The sequence below is a fragment of the Pseudophryne corroboree genome, chromosome 11 (genome assembly GCF_028390025.1).
Source record: "Pseudophryne corroboree isolate aPseCor3 chromosome 11, aPseCor3.hap2, whole genome shotgun sequence".
NCBI classification, from domain to species: domain Eukaryota; kingdom Metazoa; phylum Chordata; class Amphibia; order Anura; family Myobatrachidae; genus Pseudophryne; species Pseudophryne corroboree.
The window spans coordinates 306633230-306660517 of record NC_086454.1 but is presented as its reverse complement, the minus strand read 5'-3'; the positions used below and the strand labels follow the sequence as shown (position 1 = coordinate 306660517).

Sequence of the window (27288 nt, the reverse complement as noted above, 5' to 3'; positions counted from 1 at the left end):
GCTGTGAGGCCACCCTACTGTCCTGTTCATCCCAAACCAGCTGGCAGGGGTGTACGTCTGGAGACTGTGCGGCCGCTCCATGATTTGCCGCCTGCCGCCCTTTCCTGGAGGGAAGGTCTGACGTTGCCTGGGGGTATGTTGTGGGACATAATCTTTCTGTAGTATGCTTACATTTCAACAGAAACTGGAAAAGTTCTACAACTGTTGGCGGGTAGTTTGTACACGCAGGTCACCACAACCAGTACCAAGTGGCGGTGTTGTCTACAGATACATGCTTCTGTATATTTGCATCATCCGTGTACGCTGGGAAGTGCCTGAAGCATCTCTGGATCGCATCTGTGAGTGATTTCCTCTGCGTCCATGACATCCTCTACTGACGGAACGCTGTGGCTTGCGGGGTCTGGGGGTAAAGCTTTCAGCATCATTAAAGATCGAGAACGTTTACAAGCACTTAGAAAAGCCTATCGAGCTACCAGTGTAGAGAAAGAATTATCCTTGGCTCAAAGACTATCTCATTTGTTAGCCCTGGAGAGCATAAGCCCTCGGTTCCAGTATACAAATAATTGAATGGGAGGGGAGGGGGGGGGGGGGGATGTGTTGTATATAGGAAATTCTATAGAGAACACAACAGGGAGCTTGGAGTGGGTAATGCGGGCAGATATGAGCGGCTCTGCACCAGTAACTTGTAGCTAAGGCAGCACAAGACTTGGCTTGCAAGGGGCAATTAAGTGCCTGACCTGCATGTAACACACAGGTATACAGAGGATAAACTCAATATTGTTCAATGTCATAAAGATCACAGTGGATGGGAAATGGTGGCGGAGCATCAGACCATTAGAAATGCATTAATAGGTTCCCAGGGAACAAAGTATAGGACTCCCATAGTAAGAGGTGAGAGTGACCGTCACGCACACTTCCATCATTCATGGCCAGAGTACAAGGGTGGTTAACATTACAGGGGTTGAGGGTGAGGCCAAAGCACTCTCTAGGACATACAGGGGCAGATTTATTAAGCCTGGTGAAGTGATAAAGTGGAAGGTGATAACGCACCAGCCAATCAGCTCCTAACTGCCAATTTTCAAACCTAGCCTGTAACATAGAAGTTAGGATCTGATTGGCTGGTGCATTATCACCTTCCACTTTATCACTTCACCAGGCTTAATAAATCTGCCCCACAGTCCGCTTGTTGTACACCCAGTGAAAATCCTCTTTCAGCAACAAAGCAGAATAGACGATATCTGTAGGCTATATTGCCAGCCATGATCTAAATTAGGGATTATCCTCCTATACCGGGCCACTGCTCAATATTAAGCCTGGAATTCAGCTTTTAGGACACAATTTAAATTTTACCATATCTATAGGAGCTATTAACAATATTATAAACGTACTGGTAAAGAGACCTGGCATATGCCGGGGTCACCTCCCCCTGCAATCCCCACTCTTGCTCTGTGTCACCCTGTCCCCACAATGCACTGCTCCGCCCTCCCAATCTGCTGCTCTGTCGCCGTCCCCAATACTTAAACTGCGTTGGAAGCGTGACACGCCCTCCTTATCTCCAGCTAGGTCTGTCCCATTTCACGTGCAGTGGAAGCCAATGGGAGTGTCGCGCTTCCCAGCAAACACTACACATGCATGTAGGAGACGGGACAGGCCTTAGAGAATTATTATACAGCTTATAGATCTAATGTAAATATCCCAGGGTGCCGTTGGCGCCCCAAAGGGAGGCTGGATGTGCAGAACCCCTTTCAAAAAGGTCTGAACCTCAGGGAGGACAGCCAATTGTCTTTGAAAGAAGATGGACAAAGCAGAGATTTGGACCTTGATGGATCTCCAATTTCAGGCCCATATCCACTCCCGCTTGCAGGAAAAGGAGAAAACGCCCAAGATGGAACTCCATCGCAGGAAATTTCCTGGATTCACACCAAGAAACATATTTCTTCCAAATACGGTGGTAATGTTTAGACGTCACCCCCTTCCTAGGCTGAATCAGGGTAGGAATGACTTCACTCGGAATACCTTTACGAGCTAAGATCTGGCGTTCAACCGCCATGCCATCAAACATAGCCGTGGTAAGTCCTGATAGGCGAACGGCCCCTGCAGTAGCAGATCCTCCCGAAGAGGTAAGGGTCTTGGATCTTCCAGCAGAAGATCCAGTAGATCCGCATACCAAGCCCTCCTCAGCCAGTCCGGAGCAATGAGGATTGCCAGAACCTTTGTTCTTCTTACCAGCTGAAGAACCTTTGGAATCAGAGGAAGTGGAGGGAACACATACACTGACGTGAACAGTCACGTGTTACCAGTGCGTCCACCGCCACTGCCTGAGGGTCTCTTGACCTGGAACAGTACCTCCCCAGCTTCTTGTTGGAGGTGGGAGGCCATCATGTCTATGTGAGGAACCCCCCACCAACCGGTTACCTCCTCGAACACCTCCGGATGGAGGCCCCACTCCCCTGGATGGAGATCGTGTCTGCTGAGGAAGTCTGCTTCCCAGTTGTCTACTCCCGGAATGAAGATTGCTGACATCGCTACAGCGTACCTTTCTGCCCAGAGGAGGATTCTTGACACCTCTGACATTGCAGCCCCGCTCTTCGTTCCGCCTTGTCGGTTTATGTAGGCCACAGTGGTCACGTTGTCCGACTGCACCTGAACAGCCCGATCCTGTAGAAGGTATGCTGCTTGCAGAAGGGCGTTGTACACGGCCCTTAGCTCCAGGATGTTTATTGGGAGAAGAGATTCTTGATTCGACCACCTTCTTGGAAGGTTTCCCCCAGAGCGACTGCTCCCCAACCTCTCAGACTTGCATCTGTGGTTAAAAGGATCCAGTCCTGAATTCCGAACCTTCCGCCTTCCAGAAGGTGAGGAAGTTGTAGCCACCAGAGGAGTGAAATCCTGGCTTTCGGAGACAGGCGTATCCTCTTGTGCATGTGTAGGTGAGAGCCCGACCACTGGTCCAAGAGATTCAGCTGAAAAGGTCGAGCATGAAACCTGCCGTATTGCAGAGCCTCGTAGGCGGCAACCATCTTCCCCAGAAGGCAGATGCACTGATGAACCGATACCCGGGTAGGCTTTAACACATCCCGGACCATTGTTTGAATCACCAATGCTTTCTCCACCGTGAGAAATACCCTCTGCACTTCCGTGTCGAGGATCATTCCCAGGAAAGACAGCCTCCTTGTCGGCTCCAGATGAGACTTTGGAAGGTTCAGGATGCAACCCGTGCTTCCTGAGCAGCTGTGTCGTGAGCGCGATGGATCGCAACAACCTCTCCCTGGACGACGCCTTGATCATGAGATCGTCCAGATATGGAATTATGTTCACCCCCTGCTTGCGGAGGAGAACCATCATCTCCGCCATCACCTTGGTGCTGTGGAGAGGCCAAAAATGGCAGCGCATGGAACTGATAGTGATCGTCCAACAGTGCAAACCTGAGATATGCCTGATGTGGCGACCAAATGGGAATGGAGGTATGCATCCTTGATGTCCAGAGACACCAGGAACTCCCCCTCCGTCAGTCCTGAGATGACAGCTCTCAGAGATTCCATCTTGAATTTGAACTCCCTGAGATATGGGTTCAAAGACTTTAAGTTCAGAATAGGCAGTACCGAACCATCCGGTTTTGGTAGCACAAAAAGGTTCGAATAATAACCTTTGTTCCACTGCTGAGGTGGAACTGGAACAATGGCCCTCATTCCGAGTTGATCGCTCACTGCCGATTTTCGCAGCGCAGCGATCAGGTGAAAAAAATGGCAATTCTGCGCATGCGCATGGTACGCAGCGCGCATGCGCTAAGTACTTTCACACAAAACTTTGTAGTTTTACAGGAGCTCGAGCAACGCTTTTCAGTCGCTCGAGTGTTCGTTGCTTGATCGACAGGAAGTGGGTGTTTCTGGGCGGCAACTCAGCGTTTTCAGGGAGTGTGCTAAAAAACGCAGGCGTGCCAGGTGAAAACACAGGAGTGGCTGGAGAAACAGGTGAGTGGCTGGCCGAACGCAAGGCGTGTTTATGACGTCAAACCAGGAACTAAACAGACTGCAGTCATCGCAAGCTAGGAGTAAGTCTTGAGCAACTCTGAAACTGCATGATATTTTTTAGTTACAGAACTGCTAACCTTTCGATCGCATTTCTGCTAAGCTAAGAAACACTCCCTGAGGGCGGCGGCCTAGCGTTTGCATTGCTGCTAAAAGCAGCTAGCGAGCGATTAACTCGGAATGAGGGCCAATGACCTCTGACACCACCAATTTTCTGATAGCCTCCAGAAGAATTGTTCTGTCTGCCAGCAGATCTGGCAAGTCTGACTTGAAGAAACGGTGAGGAGGGGGATCTTGAAACTCCAGTCTGTACCCTCTGGACATTATATCCAGGACCCAGGGGTCCAGACCAGACGACACCCAGACGTGGCTAAACTGCCGGAGTCTTGCCCCCACCTGACCTTCCTCTAAGCCTAGCTGTCCACCGTCATGCGGAGGACTTAGGGGTATCAGAAGCGGGCTTCTGGGTTTGGGAACCTGCGAGAGCAGGTTTCTTTCCTTTGGTACGACCACCTCTGAAGAAGGTGTTCGAAGGCTTGTTCTTTCTAGGCCTTGCGGGCCTAGAGAACTGTGATGTGGCTGGTGTAAAAGGCTTCTTCGTAGGGGAGAAAAGGAGACTTACCCGCGGTAGCCGTGGCAATCCACGCATCCAGCGCCTCCCCAAAGAGAGCCTGACCTGTAAATGGTAGGCCCTCCACACTCTTCCTGGATTCCGCGTCCGCAGACCAGTGGCGCAGCCAAAGACCCCTGCGAGCCGAGACGGACATGGAGGAGATCCCCGCAGCCATGGAACCCAGGTCCTTCATGGAATCTACCAGGAACCCTGCAGAAGTCCTGAATATTATGTAAAAATAAATTGTCACCTTTATCCAGCGTAGTCGATTCCTCCTGCAGAGTGATAGACTACCTGGCAAGAGCTTTTGCAATCCAAGCACAGGCTATAGTAGGCCGCAATATAGCCCCTGAAGCCGTGTAAATGGATTTTAGCGTAGCATCCACCTTGCGATCTGCCGGGTCCTTCAACGCGGTAGATCCCGGGACTGGCAACACCACCTGTTTTGACAGCCTGGAGACAGAGGCGTCGACTATCGGCGGGGACTCCCATTTCTTTCTATCTTCCTGTGGGAAGGGAAAAGCAACCAAGACTCTCTTAGGGATTTGGAATTTCTTTTCCGGAGTTTCCCGGGCTTTTTCAAAGATAGCGTTTAAATCTTTGGATGCCGGGAAAGTGAGGGGGGGCTTTTTGTTATATGTAAAAAAGGCCTCCTCCACCTGTTCAGGAGCTATGTCCGAAATGTGTAAAACATCCCTTACAGCTTCAATCATTAATTGCACCCCATTAGCAAGTGATGCTGTCCCCCTAAACACATCCCCGTCACCGTCTGCAGTGACAGAATCGGTGTCTGTGTCATCCTGCATAAGCATTGCAATCGCATGTTTGTGAGAATGTACCGCAGGGGACCCAGAGGAAGCAGTTTCAGACCATACGACCATAGAGGATTGCAGGACCTAAGTGGCATGTTCAGTCCTAGCCACCCTATCCGAAATCTGAGAAATAGTCCACCTCAGAGAGACTAACCATTCTGGCTCTCTAGCTGGGATCTGCTTCTCATACTCACCCGGCTTCTGTCTTCCGGCTCTGCGAGGGGGACGGCGGCGCGGCTCTGGGATCGGACGGCGAGGGTGAGATCCTGCGTACGATCCCTCTGGAGCTAATGGTGTCCAGTAGCCTAAGACGCAGGACCTAGCTTCAGAGAGTAGGGCTGCTTCTCTCCCCTCAGTCCCACGATGCAGGGAGTCTGTTGCCAGCAGAGCTCCCTGAAAATAAAAAACCTAACAAAATACTTTCTCTCAGCAAACTCAGGAGAGCTCACTAAAAAGCACCCAGCTCGTCTGGGCACAGTATCAAACTGAGGTCTGGAGGAGGGGCATAGAGGGAGGAGCCAGTGCACACCCGAACCTAAATTCTTTCTTAAAGTGCCCATGTCTCCTGCGGAGCCCGTCTATCCCCATGGTCCTTACGGAGTCCCCAGCATCCACTAGGACGTTAGAGAAATAGCATTATCAACCTTGTCAACAGATCTTTATAATAAACCCACCAATCAGAATTTTTCTGCTTCCATCTTGCAGATTTCATCCACCCAGTGTGCCTAAATCAATTCTATGAAGTCAATTATCAGTAGTAGAGAGGTTTGCACATGATCCATCTGCAACTCCTAAGTGATTCTCAGAGATGGAAGAAAAACGGATTAATAAGGGTATCCTGGTCGCGCAAGAAGACTTCACAGGTATCGCCCAACAGCAAAGATTCATAATTGTCATTAAATAGACGCAAATGAAAAAAACTGCTACTGAGGTTTTGGCCATATTAAAGCTCCTTCTGCCCAGGTGTCCGAATTATGCAAAGAGTCTGTGGGTGCGTTTCAGTTTTCAATCCTCTGTGCTTGAATAAACAGATTTTTGCATTTGTATTTCTCTAGGCAATTAATATTTTTAAATATACAATAATCATTGTGACTATTTTTGTCATATTAAACTGAATTTTATAATGTTCTACCTTTGTGCACTTAAATTCACATTTCACAGAGGCTTGGTTCTTATAAATGCTACATAAATAAATTCAGTGAACGGTTTGGTTTACAGTGTTTCTAATTACTACTTTAGGCTGAGATTGTCCTTTGAGATAAGTCAGGGAATAACTGAAAACACCATCAGACTGTCAGATTTGGAACTAAATCTAAGTAGCAGCCGAACTTGTGTAGTTGATGGGAGATATAATTTTGAGGGCGTTTATCAATTGTAATTTTTTTTTTATATAAACTGGTGCATGAGGCAACTAATAATTTATTGGTCCTTTAAACCGTAATCAAACAAAGTGAGTGCAGCACAGATGCTGTAATGGCTAGCATTACTGCCTCGCAGAGAGCAGCTCGAGTGGGTTTCCTCCGAATACTCCAGTTTCCTTCCACAATCCAAAAATAAACTGGTAGGTTAACTGGCTCTCAACAAAATAAATAAAATAAAATAAATAACCCTAGTGTGTATTTGTGCATGTACATTTGGTAGGGTGCAATGATTGTAAGATCCACTGGGGCAGGGACTGATGTGAATGACTGTTCTCTGTAAAGAACTGCAGAACGTGTGCGCTATAAAAATAACTGGTAATAAATAAAATAAGTGTAGATATTGGACAGGTCTGTGCAAAATGATCAAGCTACAGACCATAAAGTAAATGACTAGATCTCTGGACAGGCTTGCAGTAAATAAGCGGAAGAAGCAAAATGAATTTAAACCAGGAAAAATGTTCGCAGGCAATAATGAAGGAACTGTTGGTGGAACAACATGGTGCTTCATTCTTTATTTTTAATAAGATCTCTTTCAGGGAGACAGCGTGTGGCTTTAGCGTAGATTTTTAAATACAGAGCTGGGCATTGTGTGCACCTGGAAGTCGTGCCGGGAGCGGCTTGCGCACTAATCAGGTCGCATGGCAGATCACACAGGAATACTGTATAGGAAAAAGTCTAGTTGAGGCCGGGCCAGATGCTACTGATTTATGAGTCGGGAACAGCTCCCTCTTGGCTCACTGTGTACAGCAGCTGCTTAGTACACGGCTGGATCTGCGCACAGCTCAGCAGGTCCATTCACGGATTACACATTACGGACGTGATGAATGGGCGGTGAATAAGACGCAGGAGCCGCACGTACATTAATTCACGTCAGAAAGGAAATGAAGTATCACAGATATCCCCCCTTCCCCAGGGAATCTCTCCCGAAATAGAATCATCTTTCAACTGTTTGATAAAACAGTCTCTAAATCATTTACCTTTACAAAGAAACGCAATATAAACAGAGCCGGGGGCAAAAAAACGAGTAAGATTATATCTAGTCAGAAAACACTGGAGGAATGGAAGGGAGATGTAGACTTGGGTGAGGGTAGTAAAAACGTGGACGATCGACTTCTGGTTATGGCGCACAGATGTAGTGCGAGATCTGCGCCACTCCTCTAATTAGAAGTTCCCAGTTAATGTTGCTACCTCTATGAGATATAGGGGAGCACGGGGTCGCCTCAGACAGGATACAAAGCAACGTGGCGCAAACAAGGTCGGAGATGCCTCAATGACTAATGAGCCTTCACCATATAGGAAGATGCAGCAATCATGAAAACTAAAGTGTCCTAGGCGTATCTGAGAGAGAGAGATCCATGAGTCATTTCAAAAATGGAGGAAAAAAAAGACAGGGTCTACAGAGAAACCAGGCACGTAACGGTTCCTACAGAAATGACCGAACACTAAACTGGCAGCACAGTGGTAAGCATTACGCCTTGTAGCACCAAGGTCATGAGTTAAATTACTGGTAATTTGTCTGTGTGGGGTTTGTATGGTTTCCCGGTGGTTGGCTGGGTTTCCCCGAGGTGCCCCCCACCAAATCCAAAAACTAGTGGGTTAATTGGCTGCTGACAAAAAAATGAATAGAGCATTAGTAATGACTGCAGCAAGAACTGTCCACAATCTAAACTGCCAGACAGAGGCGCTCATCAATGGAAGGATAATAAGCATGTAGAGCAGTGGTTCTCAAACTCAGTCCTCAGGACCCCACACAGTGCATGTTTTGCAGGTAACCCAGCAAGTGCACAGGTGTATTAATTACTCCCTGACACATTTTAAAAGGTCCACAGGTGGAGCCAATTATTTCACTTGTGATTTTGTGAGGTGACCTGCAAAACATGCACTGTGTAGGGTCCTGGGGACTGAGTTTGAGAACCTGTGATGTAGAGGACATAGAAATTGGGTTTAGGCGCAACCCACAGGGGTTAGGGTTAGGCTATGGAGGGGAGGGGAGGGAGTTCAGTTAGGCACCATCGGGTGGGATAGGGTTAGCCTGCGGGGAGGGAGGAGTTGGGCACCACCATGGGAGGTTATGTTTAGGCACTAAGGGGGGAGGGTTTGGGTTAGGCTGCGGGAAGGTTAGGTTTAGGGGATAGGGAAGAGGGGATAACATGCTTACCTCTCACCTGTAGGGATTTAAACTATCGGGATGCAGGCATCGGTATTCTGATCGCCGGCATCCTGTCCGCCGGTCAGTCATACTGTACTGCTATATTTGTATAATGTCCATACAGATAACATGTACCCAGTCCCATTATCCGACTATTATTACATCCAAATACATAGCCAGAATGGTCTTCAGAGATGGGTAGCACATTGGAGGGTCACATACTGTATCTAAGGCCGTGTACACACGGTGAGATTCGGACTTATCCGATTCTCACTGTGCGACGGGGGGCCGGGTCGGCACTTAGCCAGTATCGCAAGCACATAATGAGTGTGCTTGCGATCCTGGTTCTGTGCGATTTTGGCTAAGTGTCAATCCTGACTATCTCTTCTATAGAGATAGTCAGGATTGACTTGCCTGCACAGCCTATTTTTTCGTCCGATGCCGACCGCGCGGGGCCGCGCATCGGCATCGGATCGGGATCGCAAGGTGACTGTCACCTTGCGATCTGCACTATCTTTTCTTCCGATTCTGACTATATAGTCAGAATCGGAAGAAAAGATCTTACCGTGTGTACACACCTTATCACTCTCCCATGGGTTTCTGCATTACAACTTAAAATGAAACCTTAAAAGTGAAAGCACAAAATCCACTTCCTTTTTCAATCTATCGATATAACCCAGTGGTTCCTAAACTTTTTTGAATTATGGCACCCTAGAGTATTAGAAGTTTGTTCACGGCACCCCTAGGCCAAAAGTATCTTGCTAAAATTACAAAAAATATTAACGCAAATTGTGTTTATATATCATCCTTAGGTTCAATTATGTGGTGAGGGACAGGATTTGCTTCTATTTACGCACGCATTTTATGATGGACAGCCGCCAGCACTGGTTTTGCCTATTACATTGATCATTAATAATTTGAATTGGTCCTGGACCACCAATCCAATGCCCCCCAGGGTGCCACAGCACAGTTTGAGAACCCCTGATATAACCATTAGCCACAAAGTTATTGGCATGAAAACTACCAAACAGTAACACAAATGTGGGCGTCTTCAATGCAATGGCAAAGGTTGAAGTAGTTTAACAAGAGTATAAAAAGAGGCGATCTCCCAGCGCTGCTATATACAATTTCCAGACCCGTGTATATTCCTGTTCCTCAAACAGAAAACACAATATGCAACATATCCATTAGCGGGTATTGATGTTCCCACAAACTACTCCCAAGGTCACTACTCTTAGGGGGTCATTCCGAGTTGTTCGCTCGCTAGCAAATTTTAGCAGCATTGCACACGCTAGGCCGCCGCCCTCTGGGAGTGTATCTTAGTTTAGCAGAATAGCGAATGAAAGATTAGCAGAATTGCGAACAGAAAATTCTTAGCAGTTTCCGAGTAGCTCCAGACCTACTCACAGATTGCGATCAGCTCAATCCGTTTCGTTCCTGGTTTGACGTCACAAACACGCCCTGCGTTCGGCCAGCCACTCCCCCGTTTCTCCAGACACTCCCGCGTTTTTTCTTGGCACGCCTGCGTTTTTCCGCACACTCCCAGAAAACGGCCAGTTTCCGCCCAGAAACACCCACTTCCTGTCAATCACACTCTGATCACTTCAACGATTCAAATTCTTAGTTCGGACGTGAGTAAATCTACTGAGTTTTGTGTTAAAATACTTAGCGCATGCGCACTGCGTACCATGCGCATGCGCATTTTAGCCTTAATCGCTCCGTTGCGAAAAATTGGCACTGAGCGATCAACTCGGAATGACACCCTTAGTGACTAACCTGTGCTAAATAAGATGCGTTCCCATAAAGGTTTCTTTCACACTCCATGTATCATCAACCTTCTAACACACGGCCTATCTGCACCAGGCTTACCTTAATGATAAGCCCTATATAGACTGAAAGGTATCTTTTCCGGTCCTTATTCATATCCGGACTTCCTTTACCTCCACTCAAATGGCTCCAAACAACAGCAAACGGTAAAAAAATATCTGTTTTTATTCCAAAAGATTCTTTTCCCACAACAATGCGGGAATAAAACAATATAAAAAAGTATAAAAACAATAAAAAACAAGACAAGATACAAGAGGTTCCCTATATTAGAGAAAGCAGGGCCACTTCCAATGGTACCGGTAGGATGGACTAGGTAAATATTTCCAACTATTAGGGGTTTGGAAAGAAAAATTACCCAAAAGATAATGCCAACCACCGTGGAAGGGTACAGCCTAGGGTCCTCCTGTGAAATACCAACGCGTTTCAGATTAAGAATCCTTCCTCAGGGTATTCCAAACCCCTAATAGTTGGGAATATTTACCTAGTCCACACTAGTTTAACAGACCCGTAATATAATGGGTCACATATAATGGATAACTTTGGTATCCACCGCGCCATGCTTGGCTCCACCTCCTCTCTAGAAACCCCCATACACAAATCCTGTGTTTGTCCCTGAGGTGAGGGGTCGAGAGAAGATGTTCTCGAATAGGATGAGTGACCAAAAGAGGAAGTTCTGTAATATATTGAGTAACCAAAAGAGGAAGTTCTAAAACAAGCTTAGGAACCGCAACAGAAAGTTCTGGAATAGGCTGAGGGTCCGCAAGAGGAAGTTCTGGAATAGGCTGTGGGGCAGAGAGAGGAAGTTCTGTAATAATCTGATGGACTGAGAGAGGAAGTTCTGAAATAAACTGAGGGCCGAGAGAGGAAGTTCCGTAAAAGGCAAAGGGGAAGAGAGAGGAAGTTTCGTAATAGGCTGGGGGGCCGGGAGAGTAAGTTCTGTAGAAGGATGTTGGGCCAAGAGAGGAAGTTCTGTAAAAGTCTTAAGGGCCAAGAGAGGAAGTTATGTAAAAGGCTGAGCAAGCGAGAGAGGAAGTTCTGTAAAAGGCTGGGTGAGGGAGCCAAGAGAGTAAGAACATTGGGATAAAATGAGGCAAAGTGTAAAAATCATGGAAAAGAGAAGAAAAATGATTGGTCATAAGAGCACAAAAATAAAAAGCTGTGGGTCAGCCGAATAACACGGGGGTGGGGAGGGTGAAGTTGTCAGAGAAAGACAAGTTGTCAGAGAAAGACAAAAACACTGGTGTAAGAACATAGATATAAATTTGCAGAGGAGGGTGAGGGTGGTGGTGGTGGGGGGTAATATGACTTTAGCACAGTTACAACCATCAGACAAGATTACACAGAGCACACCACTGTATTGCTCCCCTACCTCTGTGGTGCATGATGCTGCAGGCAATTGCTAACATATGCCTAATCTGCAAGCATTAGTTTTCTCCAATATCAGCAGCTTCCTCTTCGCTTTCAAAAAAACTGAATTCCCCCCTTTATATTTCCCCTTATTCTATATCCCCACGGGGACGCATCACAATTCCTGCGCAGCAGCAAACTTAAAGCAAAGTTTCATACAAAACACAGTAGTCCCCATTTTACAGAGGATGCTAAAACAAAGCCTCAGATTACATTGCTCTCGCAGCAGCCAGGAATAGCCTGCATGTAAAATTGATATTACAAGACAACGCTTCCTGCAGTCACATGGGACAGACATGTTTTGTACTATAATTGGCCGCTGAAACAACCTGGAGATAAATTAATAAAAATGTCCATTGTGGGGACGGGAAAAAAAAACAGATACAATTTTAATAATTTAAAGAACAGAAACATAAAGAGATAATGGAGCAGAGCTCCCTTTCACACATGCATAATAACGAGGGTTATATAAAGATGCGCAATGTAAACAGAATGTGACCGGGGAATATCCCCAATATTTTATACTAGTTTGCAAAGTGAAATGCGTGATGATTTTATGACAAGTCTAAGTAAAACTAGGATTTGGCCATTTACAGTCTCACATTTTTTTCTTTTCATTAAACGTGCAAAGACCCATTCACTTTAAAAATTCTGATTTTGGCTAAATCCCCATTTTTATTCCATTCATTTGTGGCTCATTGTATGAGCTTCCAATTGCAGCCGTCTGTACGGGCTGAGCGGACACTCAGGGAAATGCAGTCGATGAACGCATGAATTCACTACACACTACATCACTGCCTCATGCGTTGGTGATGTCACTGTTTCCTATTGAATTGATAAGAGCAGCAGTGGCTTACATATAAAATAATTCCATGATAACAGAGCCCCCTGGAATACAGGGACAAAGGAAAAATATGTCTGTTAGGCAGAAAAGTCGTAATTGCGTACAATGCTATGTTTGTATAAAGGCGGATGCCATAGTTACTGCAGACGTGGATGTGTGACAGGCAATGTACATACAATAAAGCCTTTGTAAACAACAATAAGTACACAGGGATAATTTGTAGACACTGCAATATATTGTAAAAGTCAGTGTTCTTGCCGTAGAGAAATGCACGGGTCTGGTGTAGGTATAAATATATATATATATATATATATATATATATATATATATATATATATATATACACACACACACACACATACACACACACACACACACACAATAACATGCAACACATATACATACATATATATACACACACACTATGTATAGCAAAGCATAATCCCAGATAAATGCCGGGTATCAGGGCTAATTGAATAGCCACAGGCAAATCAATTACCTGCGGTGAATTACCGCAGCTAATTAAATACCGGCCAAAGAATAAGAACAGATACTGACAATGATATCCAGCGTGCAGAACAGAAGACGTCGCACTCTGCAGTGATCTGTGCACAAAGAAAAAGACGACACTGAGAGTCACATCCAGCATACAGAGCAGGAATAGTCACACTGTACATTTACTATGAGCATAGAATTAGAACAGCTACTGAGAATTACAGCCAGCATGCAGAGCAGAAGAAGTTGCACTGTGCAGTCATCTACACAAAGAGTAAGAAGATACTGAGCATTACATCTAGCATGCAGAGCAGAAGAAGTTGCACTGTGCAGTCATCTACACAAAGAGTAAGAAGATACTGAGCATTACATCTAGCATGCAGAGAAGAAGTTGCACTGTGCAGTCATCTACACAAAGAGTAAGAAGATACTGAGCATTACATCTAGCATGCAGAGCAGAAGAAGTTGCACAGTGTAGTCATCTACACAAAGAGTAAGAAGATACTGAGCATTACATCTAGCGTGCAGAACAGAAGTTGCACTGTACAGGCGCCTACTGTATACACAAAGACTAAGAGGATAAGGAGAACTACATCCAGCATACAGAACAGAAGTCACACTGTGCAGTCATCTATACACAAAGAAGATGATACTGAGCATTACATCTTGCATGCAGAACAGAAGTTGCACTGTCCAGTGGTCTACTGTATACACAAAGACTAAGAGGATACGGAGAACTACATCTAGCATACAGAACAGAAGTCACACTGTGTAGTCATCTATACACAAAGAAGATGATACTGAGCATTACATCTTGTATGCAGAACAGAAGTTGCGGAACACAAAGCATAAAAAAATACTGAGAATTACAGGATAAATGCGTTATGTTGACGTTTTAAAATGTTGACACAGTGGGTTGTATTCAAATTATATATCCCGCCCAATCTTCTTTATAAAGTGATCCCTGTTATTGCGCATATCGTGCCCATAGTAATCAGGTTTAGCTGCGTCAAGGGTTGGGCGCCCTCGCTACCCCAGGAGTAGCGAACTGAAATGATGATACCACTTCCGTCAGCAGAAACAGAACGGGTGTGGAAGGGGGTGAAAAGACTTGATTACTGCCCAGTATGTTGAGAGGTACTGTACGTTGACAAAGTACATACAGACATGCATGTCTCAATACGGCCATGATCTCGACAACAGTATAAGAATATTGACCAACAAAAATTTTTAAGGAGAAAAAAGTTATTAAGAGCCACAAGACAGAACAAAATCTGTTTGTTTTTTAAAAAATTCCCGCATATAAATATATATGACCTGTCGGGTCATTGATGTAAATTCTATCTGCCGCTACTTAAATACTCTCTAGATGTGTGTACCTAACAGTTCATTGTAGGTAATGTTAGATACCCTGCTAGAGGGCATATCTTACAGATCATGAAAAGAGAGGCAGTGGGTTAATTTGGGCACTAAAACAAAAGCAAGGCCTTTCATTTTCTCCATCGTATGAGCTTCAGATGCCCTTTCTTTTCTGATTATCCTGAATACTCAAAATAATTTTCTGACCGATGCACAAGACTCTGCTAGAAATGTAAATGATTATACAGTAATTATGGCAAACAATTACTTTACACCAACAGAACCCTCCCCTGTTCCCTGTCTGAGTTACCTATCAGCCTCCGTAAGAGGCCTGATGCGCAGTGAGCGGACGCATGAAATATAATTAAGCAGCAACGCAATGCAGGAAAGGGCTAATGAAAAAAATATTGATGAAAGATAATGGAATTGGTAGCAACCGGGTACCTCGTCTGTATTGTAAATGATCTGCAGTCCGGAGGATATCATTTCCACCAAATACAAGAGGAAGAGGGACACGGCATTTATCTGAAATAAAAAAAGAAAGGTTACCGGTAATTAATGGCTGCGCATTGTCTGCTGACCTTATAATGGCGCCTGATATGGCGACACCAGGCCAAAGCTGCACCTCTAACGGCAAAGGACGCTTCAACAGACATTCTTGCAAATATTTTAAACTTAAACGTTTAATACTTTTAAACACTATGTCCTAGACGAGGTTTTATTTCCACAACTTTCCAGAAAAACAGATTACGAACTTAGCAATCGTAACTTTGTTTGCTCAAACTAACCGCATTTATTCGCGTACTAGAGCGCTGCCATTTTTATAGCCAGAATAATGGTTTATGGTTTTCACCAGTGGTTCCCAAACTTTCTTGGCTCACGGCGCCCTAGAGTTTCAGCATCTGTTTCCAATCGTAGTCCACGTGGAACGTAAATTAAACAAATGCTGGGAAAACATTTAAAAAACATGTGTCGGCCATTTGTGTGTCGACCAGTTATGTCAACCTTTTGTATAATCCGCATACCGTAACATTTATGAACATAAGAAAATTAAGAGTTTTAGAAATAAAATAGATCTTGTACTCGGAGGGAAGAATTTCTCCTGTTCCACTTGAAAGTTGGAGTGGGAGGGGACCTAAACCAAGATGTAAATCAACAATAATGAGCTGACCACCTCTTCTGGAACAATTGCATTGTATGTGCTACAATCAATAAATATAATAAATAATAAGATTTTACTCACCGGTAAATCTATTTCTCGTAGTCCGTAGTGGATGCTGGGGACTCCGTAAGGACCATGGGGAATAGTTGGGCTCCGCAGGAGACAGGGCACTCCAAGAAAGAATTAGGTCTACTGGTGTGCACTGGCTCCTCCCTCTATGTCCCTCCTCCAGACCTCAGTTAAGGAAACTGTGCCCAGAAGAGCTGACAGTACAAGGAAAGGATTTTGGAATCCAGGGTAAGACTCATACCAGCCACACCAATCACACCGTATAACTCGTGATACACTTACCCAAATAACAGTATGAACAACAACAGAGCATCAGACAACCTGATGCAAACATAACATAACCCTTATTTAAGCAATAACTATATACAAGTATTGCAGAAGAAGTCCGCACTTGGAACGGGCGCCCAGCATCCACTACGGACTACGAGAAATAGATTTACCGGTGAGTAAAATCTTATTTCCTCTAACGTCCTAGTGGATGCTGGGGACTCCGTAAGGACCATGGGGATTATACCAAAGCTCCCAAACGGGCGGGAGAGTGCGGATGACTCTGCAGCACCGAATGAGCAAACACAAGGTCCTCCTCAGCCAGGGTATCAAACTTGTAGAACTTTGCAAAAGTGTTTGAACCTGACCAAGTAGCCGCTCGGCAAAGCTGTAATGCCGAGACCCCTCGGGCAGCCGCCCAAGAAGAGCCCACCTTCCTTGTGGAGTGGGCTTTTACTGATTTTGGAAGCGGCAAACCAGCCGCAGAATGAGCCTGCTGAATCGTGTTACAGATCCAGCGAGCAATAGTTTGCTTTGAAGCAGAAGCACCCAGCTTGTTGGATGCATACAGGATAAACAGCGACTCAGTTTTCCTGACTCTAGCCGTTCTGGCTACATAAACTTTCAAAGCCCTGACTACATCTAGTAACTCGGAATCCTCCAAGTCACGAGTAGCCACAGGCACCACAATAGGTTGGTTCATATGAAAAGATGACACCACTTTTGGCAGAAATTGAGGACGAGTCCGCAATTCTGCTCTGTCCATATGGAAAACCAGATAGGGGCTTTTATGTGACAAAGCCGCCAATTCTGACACACGGCTAGCCGAAGCCAAGGCTAATAGCATGACCACCTTCCATGTGAGATATTTTAACTCCACGGTTTCAAGTTGATCAAACCAGTGAGATTTCAGGAAACTCAACACCACGTTAAGATCCCAAGGTGCCACTGGTGGCACAAAAGGGGGCTGAGTATGCAGCACTCCCTTTACAAACGTCTGAACTTCAGGAAGAGAAGCCAGTTCCTTTTGAAAGAAAATGGATAGGGCCGAAATCTGGACCTTAATGGACCCTAATTTTAAGCCCATAGTCACTCCCGACTGTAGGAAGTGAAGGAAACGGCCCAGCTGGAATTCCTCTGTAGGGGCCTTCCTGGCCTCACACCAAGCAACATATTTTCGCCATATACAGTGATAATGTTTTGCTGTCACGTCTTTCCTAGCCTTTATCAGCGTAGGAATAACTTAATCCGGAATGCCTTTCTCCGCTAGGATCCGGCGTTCAACCGCCATGCCGTCAAAAGCAGCCGCGGTAAGTCTTGGAACAGACAGGGCCCCTGTTGCAACAGATCCTGTTTGAGAGGCAGAGGCCATAGGTCCTCTGTGAGCATTTCTTGCAGTTCTGGATACCAAGTCCTTCTTGGCCAATCTGGAACAATGAGTATTGTTCTCACTCCTCTTTTTCTTACGATTCTCAGCACCTTGGGTATGAGAGGAAGAGGAGGAAACACATAGACAGACTGGAACACCCACGGTGTTACTAGTGCGTCTACAGCTATCGCCTGAGGGTCTCATGACCTGGCACAATACATTTGTAGCTTTTTGTTGAGGCGGGATGCCATCATGTCTACCTGTGGCAGTTCCCATCGATTTGTAATCTGTGTGAAGACTTCTTGATGAAGTCCCCACTCTCCCGGGTGGAGGTCGTGCCTGCTGAGGAAGTCTGCTTCCCAGTTGTCCACTCCCGGAATGAACACTGCTGACAGTGCTTGCACGTGATTCTCTGCCCAACGAAGAATTCTGGTGGCCTCTGCCATCGCCACCCTGCTTCTTGTGCCGCCCTGGCGGTTTACATGAGCCACTGCGGTGATGTTGTCTGACTGAATCAGCACCGGTTGGTTGCGAAGTAGAGGCTCCGCTTGACTCAGGGCGTTGTATATGGCCCTTAGTTCCAGGATATTGATGTGCAGACAAGCCTCCTGACTTGACCACAGCCCTTGGAAGTTTCTTCCGTGAGTGACTGCCCCCAACCCTCGGAGGCTTGCATCCGTGGTCACCAGGACCCAGTCCTGTATGCCGAACCTGCGGCCCTCGAGAAGGTGAGCACTCTGCAGCCACCACAGAAGAGACAACCTGGCCCTGGGGGATAGGGTGATCCGCCGATGCATCTGAAGATGCGATCCGGACCACTTGTCCAACAGATCCCACTGAAAATTCCTTGCATGGAACCTGCCGAAGGGAATGGCTTCGTATGATGCCACCATCTTTCCCAGGACTCGCGTGCATTGATGCACCGACACCTGTTTTGGTTTTAAGAGGTCTCTGACCAGGGTCACGAGCTCCTGGGCCTTCTCCTCCGGGAGAAACACCTTCTTCTGGTCTGTGTCCAGAATCATGCCCAGGAAGGGCAGTCTCGTCGTAGGAATCAGCTGCGACTTTGGAATATTCAGAATCCAGCCGTGCTGTAGTAACACCTCCCGAGAGTGTGCTACGCTGATCAGCAACTGCTCTCTGGACCTCGCCTTTATGAGATCGTCCAAGTATGGGATAATTGAGACTCCTTACTTTCGCAGGAGCACCATCATTTCCGCCATTACCTTGGTAAATATTCTCGGTGCCGTGGACAGACCAAACGGCAACGTCTGGAATTGGAAATGACAGTCCTGTACCACAAATCTGAGGTACTCCTGATGAGGTGGATAAATGGGGACATGCAGGTAAGCATCCTTTATGTCCAGAGACACCATAAAATCCCCCTCTTCCAGGCTCGCAATAACCGCCCTGAGCGATTCCATCTTGAACTTGAACCTTTTCAGGTAAATGTTCAGGGATTTAAAATTCAATATGGGTCTGACCGAACCGTCCGGTTTCGGAACCACAAACATTGTGGAATAGTAACCCCTTCCCTGTTGAGGGAGGGGAACCTGTACCACCACCTGCTGGAGATATAATTTGTGAATTGCCGCTAACACTACTTCCCTTTCTATGGGGGAAGCTGGCAGGGACGATTTTAGGTAACGGTGAGGGGGCATCATTTCGAATTCCAGCTTGTATCCCTGACACAATCTGTATAGCCCAGGGATCCACCTGTGAGCGAACCCACTGGTGGCTGAAATTTCGGAGACGCGCCCCCACCGCTCCTGGCTCCACCTGTGGAGCCCAAGCGTCATGCGGTGGATTAGGTGGAAGCCGGGGAGGACTTCTGTTCCTGATAACTAGCTGTATTGTGCAGTTTCTTTCCTCTACCCCTGCCTCTGGCAAGAAAAGACGCACCTCGGATTTTCTTGCCTCTTTGCGATCGAAAGGACTGCATTTGGTAATACGGTGCTTTCTTAGGTTGTGAGGGAATATATGGCAAAAAATTTGACTTCCCAGCCGTAGCTGTGGAAACTAGGTCCGAGAGACCCTCTCCAAACAATTCCTCACCCTTATAAGGTAAAACCTCCATGTGCTTTTTTGAGTCGGCATCACCTGTCCATTGCCGAGTCCACGGGACCCTTCTGGCAGAAATTGACATTGCATTTATTCTAGAGCCCAGTAGGCAAATGTCTCTTTGGGCATCCCTCATATATAGGACAGCGTCTTTTATATGCCCCAGGGTCAGTAATATAGTATCCTTGTCCAAGGTATCAAGTTCCTCAGACAGGGTATCTGTCCATGCTGCTACACAGCACTACACATCCAGGCCGACGCAATTGCCGGCCTCAGTAGGGTACCTGAATGTGTATAACGGACTTCAGGATACCTTCCTGCTTCCTATCCGCAGGATCCTTTAGGGAGGCCGTATCCTGTGACGGCAGGGCCACCTTCTTAGATAAGCGTGTCAAAGATTTGTCTACCCTAGGGGAGGATTCCCAGCGTAACCTGTCCGTTGGCGGGAAAGGATACGCCATAAGTAACCGTTTGGAAATCTGCACTTTCCTATCAGGATAATCCCAAGCTTTTTCACATAACTCATTTAACTCATGTGAAGGGGGAAAAGTCACTTCTTGCCTTTTTTCCCCAAACATATAAACCCTCTTGTCAGGGACAGGGTTTACCTCTGAAATGTGCAATACATCCTTCATTGCTATAATCATGTAGCGGATGGCTTTAGCCATTTTAGGCTGCAACTTTGCCTCATCGCCATCGACACTGGAGTCAGAATCCGTGTCGATATCTGTGTCAACAATCTCGGATAGTGGGCGCTTCTGAGACCCTGACGGCCTCTGCGCTGTAGGATCAGGCATGGGTTGAGACCCTGACTGTCCCAAGGCATCAGCTTTATCAAACCTTTTATGCAAGGAGTTTACATTATCATTTAACACCTTCCACATACCCATCCAATCAGGTGTCGGCGCCGTCGGCGGCGACCCCACATTCATCTGCACCTGCTCTGCTTCCACATAGCCTTCCTCGTCAAACATGTCGACACAATCGTACCGACACACCACACACACAGGGGGTGCTCTATTTGAGGACAGACCCCCCCAAGGCCTTTTGGAGAGACAGAGAGAGAGTATGCCAGCACACACCCCAGCGCTATATAACCCAGGAATTACACAGTAACTTAGTGTTTACCCAGTAACTGCTGTATTAGTGATTTTGCGCTAAATTTACGTGCCCCCCCCTCTCTTTTTACCCTCTTTCTACCATGATTCTGCAGGGGAGAGCCTGGGGAGCTTCCTCTCAGCGGAGCTGTGGAGAGAAAATGGCGCTGGTGAGTGCTGAGGAAGAAGCCCCGCCCCCTCAGCGGCGGGCTTCTGTCCCGCGCTTTTGTGTAAAAATAATGGCGGGGGCTCATGCATATATACAGTGCCCAGCTGTATATATGCTCTATTTGCCAGGAGGTACTCAATTGCTGCCCAGGGCGCCCCTCCCTGCGCCCTGCACCCTACAGTGACCAGAGTATGTGGGTTTTGTGTGGGAGCAATGGCGCACAGCTGCAGTGCTATGCGCTACCTCATATGAAGACTGGAGTCTTCTGCCGCCGATTTCGAAGTCTTCTTGCTTCTGTCTGCCGGCTTCTGTCTTCTGGCTCTGCGAGGGGGACGGCGGTGCGGCTCCGGGATCGGACGACCAAGGGTGCGATCCTGTGTACGATCCCTCTGGAGCTAATGGTGTCCAGTAGCCTAAGAAGCAGGACCTATCTTCAGTGAGTAGGGCTGCTTCTCTCCCCTCAGTCCCACGTAGCAGAGAGTCTGTTGCCAGCAGATCTCTCTGAAAATAAAAAACCTAACAAAATACTTTCTTATCAGCAAGCTCAGGAGAGCTCACTAAAGTGCACCCAGCTCTGACCGGGCACAGATTCTAACTGAGGTCTGGAGGAGGGACATAGAGGGAGGAGCCAGTGCACACCAGTAGACCTAATTCTTTCTTAGAGTGCCCTGTCTCCTGCGGAGCCTGTCTATTCCCCATGGTCCTTACGGAGTCCCCAGCATCCACTAGGACTAGAGAAATAAAGGGCCTAATTCAGTAAGGATAGCAAATTCTGCTAATTATCAGAATTTGCTATCCTTTGGATTGCATGCTGGGGGCCACCCATCGCTGGGCAAAGCCGCCCAGCATGCTGTCAGCCGCCTCCCCCTCGTTCAACAAGCAAAAATTGCGAACACATCACAATTTCTGCTTGTTAGCAGAAACTGAGGAACGCTCTTGCCGGCGCAGCTTAGCTGCGGCCGCAGGAGTCCCGCCACCATGTTGTCGATCGCGGTGGCTGTGTGTGATGTCACGCAACCGCCGTGATCACGCCCCCGTATGGCCACCTCTGCCCCCTGTTGGCGCCACACCGCCCCCGCAATGCTCTGTCTCCTGTCTGGAAACGGAGCATTGCCCCCCCCCCCGCCTATGCCTGACTGACAGGCAGGGGCGATAGCATTTTCTGCAGCCCCCCGCAGAAAATGCGGGCGCATGTGCAGGACGGGTGTTGCGCAGGATGGGCATTATGCACGAGCTGCATTTTTTTCTCATTATTTGCACACTGGGATCCAACCTGAATTAGACCTAAAGTCCAGAAATGAAATCTGTTTTGCAAATAATACATTCTCAGACCGTTTACAAAACAAATCACATTTTTTTAAAGTTTACTTTTCAAAGACTAGCATTTTAAAGTTAAAGGTCAGAGCAAGCTATTGTCCTCCTTTACCAGGTGTATTAGACTGAAAGTAACTGGCTAACAGGCAGACATCTGGCCACATCTCCCCCTAAATGTTGGTTGCATCTCTCCCTAAATGCTGCAGCATGATTGAGGGGAGAGATCTCGCAAGACACGTTCTTCACATGTGCAAAACTTGTCACCCCCAAACACTGGGCATGTACATAAACCATCTGGTTTGCGTACAAATCTGAATCAAGTCTATAATATCATTTGTATGTTTATAATCAGACTAACCGGACACTGTCTTGCTTTTGAGCCCAAAACCACCGGAGATCGTCATAAAGCATAAACAAAATCATCTAGACGGTCAATGACTTTGGTCTTGTGATTCGGTCCTTTGACCGTCAAAGTTCAACTTGGCTTTCCATCCGCGTGGCTAAACTAACCATATCTGGTCATTCAATGCCGTATTTTCAGTTTAATGGTCTGTAAAAGCCAGCTTTATGAGGACAGAGTATTTCTACATTCAGGCCGATTTCACTTCTGAGCTGAACAGTTAACTTTTGCCTGGATACAAGGATTAGATCTGCGGTAATTATTTTAAAAGACTTAATTCAAACGGCCTCATGTTTATCTAAATTGCAGCATTATCAGCAACAGAATTCCTATAACAATTTGAATAATGGCTTAAACAATGGCCTGTGTATCTGTAACACCGGCAACTTGCGGCACCGCTGATAATGGAATCATTGCCTGCAGTGGAGACTAATAAGCTTTGATTGTTTGCTGCGGTCAGAACTCCTGCTCTGTATTTGGTAATAAGTATTTATGTGCTGTTAACACATTTATGTAGGCGGACTAACAAGTCCATTCCTATTGTTAGCAAATAATGTATAAAGTACAGACATTAAATGTCCTGAGCTCCAAATGGAGGTGGTTGGGTCGTGATGTGTGGAGGTGGCTGGGGAGTAGGCAGGATTGCGTATGGTTGTTCGCCTGCAGAAGCTCTGTGTCGTACCTAACGGCAAAGCAAAACAACTGTACTTAAATTATATAAGGCCTGTAGTGAAAAACAAGAGAAGGTAATAAGAAATACCCAAGGTTATTCGGGCGCTGTGAGGCGAGGTGCTCAGCTAAGCGGCAGCCAATGTTAAGAGGGAAGTCACTCCCAATATATGTACATTGATAAAAAGAAAAAGAGGAGGCTGCGCTTCAAGAGGAAAAACACAATAATCCACTAAATGTGTACAATTTTATGACAATTTATTAAAAACACTAACTCATTAAAAAACAACAGTATTCTGTACAGTTATATTGTGCCATGTGCATGCATGAAAAAGAATAAAATTTACCCAAGATATTGGTTCAGGACATGTATCACATAAGCTCTATAGGATCCGTTCCCGATATTGCCCTTAAATGATATAGGTCCAGTTGTAATCCACTATAGCGAGTCCCTATTAGATGGTGTCTAGAGAGTCCTTTACAGATTCCATATGCCGCTAGAGGATTCAGGATGGAATAAATATCCCGTAAACAGTGGGTACCTCATGCAGTGCGGTGATTGGATGGTGCCTCTCTAGGACTCCTCTGGGTAACTGGAAAGTGGTGAGGGCTGGTTCGGATCCAATTGAAGAAAGTCCTGCTCCAAGGGTTAAAAACTGACGCGTTTCGCTGCATATGCCTTTGAAAAAGCTGCAAGACATATGCAGCGAAACGCGTCAGTTTTTAACCCTTGGAGCAGGACTTTCTTCAATTGGATCCGAACCAGCCCTCACCACTTTCCAGTTACCCAGAGGAGTCCTAGAGAGGCACCATCCAATCACCGCACTGCATGAGGTACCCACTGTTTACGGGATATTTATTCCATCCTGAATCCTCTAGCGGCATATGGAATCTGTAAAGGACTCTCTAGACACCATCTAAAAGGGACTCGCTATAGTGGATTACAACTGGACCTATATCATTTAAGGGCAATATCGGGAACGGATCCTATAGAGCTTATGTGATACATGTCCTGAACCAATATCTTGGGTAAATTTTATTCCTTTTCATGCATGCACATGGCACAATATAACTGTACAGAATACTGTTGTTTTTTAATGAGTTAGTTTTTTTAATAAATTGTCATAAAATTGTACACATTTAGTGGATTATTGTTCTTTTCCTCTTGAAGCGCAGCCTCCTCTTTTTCTTTTTATCACTGTAGTGAAAAACAGACTATGGATACAGAAAGATAAAGTATGCATAGGACATGTTGATCAGATCCTGCTCTAGCTTGGGGTAGTCAGAAAATAAGATTTTACTTACCGGTAAATCTATTTCTCGTAGTCCGTAGTGGATGCTGGGGACTCCGTAAGGACCATGGGGAACAGATGGGCTCCGCAGGAGACATGGGCACTTTAAGAAAGAATTTGGATTCTGGTGTGCTCTGGCTCCTCCCTCTATGTCCCTCCTCCAGACCTCAGTTAAAGAAACTGTGCCCGGAAGAGCTGACAGTACAAGGAAAGGATTTTGGGAATCCAGGGTAAGATTCATACCAACAACACCAATCACACCGTATAACTTGTGATAACTTTACCCAGTTAACAGTATGAACAATAACAGAGCATCAGATAAACCCTGATGCAACTATAACATAACCCTTATTTAAGCAATAACTATATACAAGCATTGCAGAAAAAGTCCACACTTGGGACGGGCGCCCAGCATCCACTATGGACTACGAGAAATAGATTTACCGGTAAGTAAAATCTTATTTTCTCTTACGTCCTAGTGGATGCTGGGGACTCCGTAAGGACCATGGGGATTATACCAAAGCTCCCAAACGGGCGGGAGAGTGCTGATGACTTTGCAGCACCGATTGAGCAAACGATAGGTCCTCCTCAGCCAGGGTATCAAACTTGTAGAACCTTGCAAACGTATTTGCACCTGACCAAGTAGCAGCTCGGCATAGCTGTAATGCCGAGACCCCTCGGGCAGCCGGTATCCGGACTCCAGGTCGACAGCACAAAGGTCGACACACCTTAGGTCGACGCCAATTGATCGACACTTTAGGTCGACATGGACAAAATGTCGACATGGGCAATAGGTCGACAGGAACAAGGTCGACATGGAAAAAGGTCGACATGAGTTTTTCACGATTTTTTTCTTTTTTTGAACCTTTTCATACTTAACGATCCACGTGGACTACAATTGGAACGGTAAAGTGTGCCGAGCGAAGCGGTAGCGGAGCGAAGGCACCATGCCCGAAGCATGGCGAGCGAAGCGAGCCATGCGAGGGGACGCGGTGCACAAATTGGGGTTCCCGGTCACTCTACGAAGAAAACGACACAAAAAAACCATAAAAAAACTCATGTCGACCTTTTTCCATGTCGACCTTGTTCCTGTCGACCTTTTGTCCATGTCGACCTAAGGTGTGTCGACCAATTGGCGTCGACCTAAGGTGTGTCGACCTTTGTGCTGTTGGCCCCTTAGTCCCAGACCCCGGGCAGCCGCCCAAGAAGAGCCCACCTTCCTAGTGGAATGGGCTTTCACTGATTTTGGCTGCGGCAATCCAGCCACAGAATGAGCCTGCTGAATCGTGTTACAGATCCAGCGAGCAATAGTCTGCTTTGAAGCAGGAGCACCAAGCTTGTTGGATGCATACAGGATAAACAGTGACTCCGTTTTCCTGACTCTAGCCGTTCTGGCTACATAAACTTTTAAAGCCCTGACCACATCTAGTAGCTCGGAATCCTCCAAGTCACGAGAAGCCACAGGCACCACAATAGGTTGGTTCATATGAAAGGATGAGACCACTTTTGGCAGAAATTGGGGACGTGTCCTCAATTCAGCTCCATCCATATGGAAAATCAGATATGGGCTTTTATGAGACAAAGCCGGTAATTCTGAAACACGCTTAGCCGAAGCCAAGGCTAATAGCATGACCACCTTCCACGTGAGATATTTCAACTCCACTGTTTTAAGTGGTTCAAACCAGTGTGATTTCAAGAAACTCAACACCACGTTAAGATCCCAAGGTGCCACTGGAGGCACAAAAGGAGGCTGAATATGCAGCACTCCTTTCACAAACGTCTGAACTTCTGGCAGAGAAGCCAACTCCTTTGAAAGAAAATGGAAAGGGCCGAAATCTGGACCTTAATTGAGCCTAACTTCAGGCCCAAATCCACTCCTGACTGAAGGAAGTGAAGGAAACGGCCCAGCTGAAACTCCTTAGTAGGAGCATTGCTGGCCTCACACCAAGAAACATATTTTCGCCATATCCGGTGATAATGTTTAGCTGTTACGTCCTTCCTAGCCTTTATCAGCGTAGGAATGACCTCCTCCGGAATACCCTTTTCTGCTAGGATCCGGCGTTCAACCGCCATGCCGTCAAACGCAGCCGCGGTAAGTCTTGGAAGAGACAGGGTCCCTGTTGCAACAGGTCCTGTCTTAGAGGAAGAGGCCACGGATCCTCTGTGAGCAATTCTTGCAGATCTGGATACCAAGTCCTTCGTGGCCAATCTGGAACAATGAGTATTGTTCTTACTCTTCTTTTTCTTATTATCCTCAGTACCTTGGGTATGAGAGGAAGAGGAGGAAATACATAGACCGACTGGAACACCCACTGTGTCACCAGGGCGTCTACAGCTACCGCCTGAGGGTCCCTTGACCTGGCGCAATAGCTCTGTAGTTTTTTTGTGGTAGTTACCACCGACTTGTAATCTGTGTGAAGACTTCTTGATGAAGTCCCCACTCTCGCGGGTGGAGGTCGTGTCT

At 46.5% G+C, this 27288-nt stretch overlaps 1 protein-coding gene across 5 annotated transcripts in view; it reads right to left on the bottom strand.

The window, feature by feature from the left end:
* PHKB (phosphorylase kinase regulatory subunit beta) overlaps window positions 1–27288 on the bottom strand; it is a 413553-nt gene that overhangs the window by 229344 nt on the left and 156921 nt on the right. For all 5 annotated transcript variants that reach the window (XM_063945574.1, XM_063945575.1, XM_063945572.1 and 2 more), the window contains one exon: window positions 15400–15480. In XM_063945574.1, coding sequence (XP_063801644.1) covers window positions 15400–15480 — 81 coding nt within the window. The remainder of the gene's footprint in view (window positions 1–15399; window positions 15481–27288) is intronic.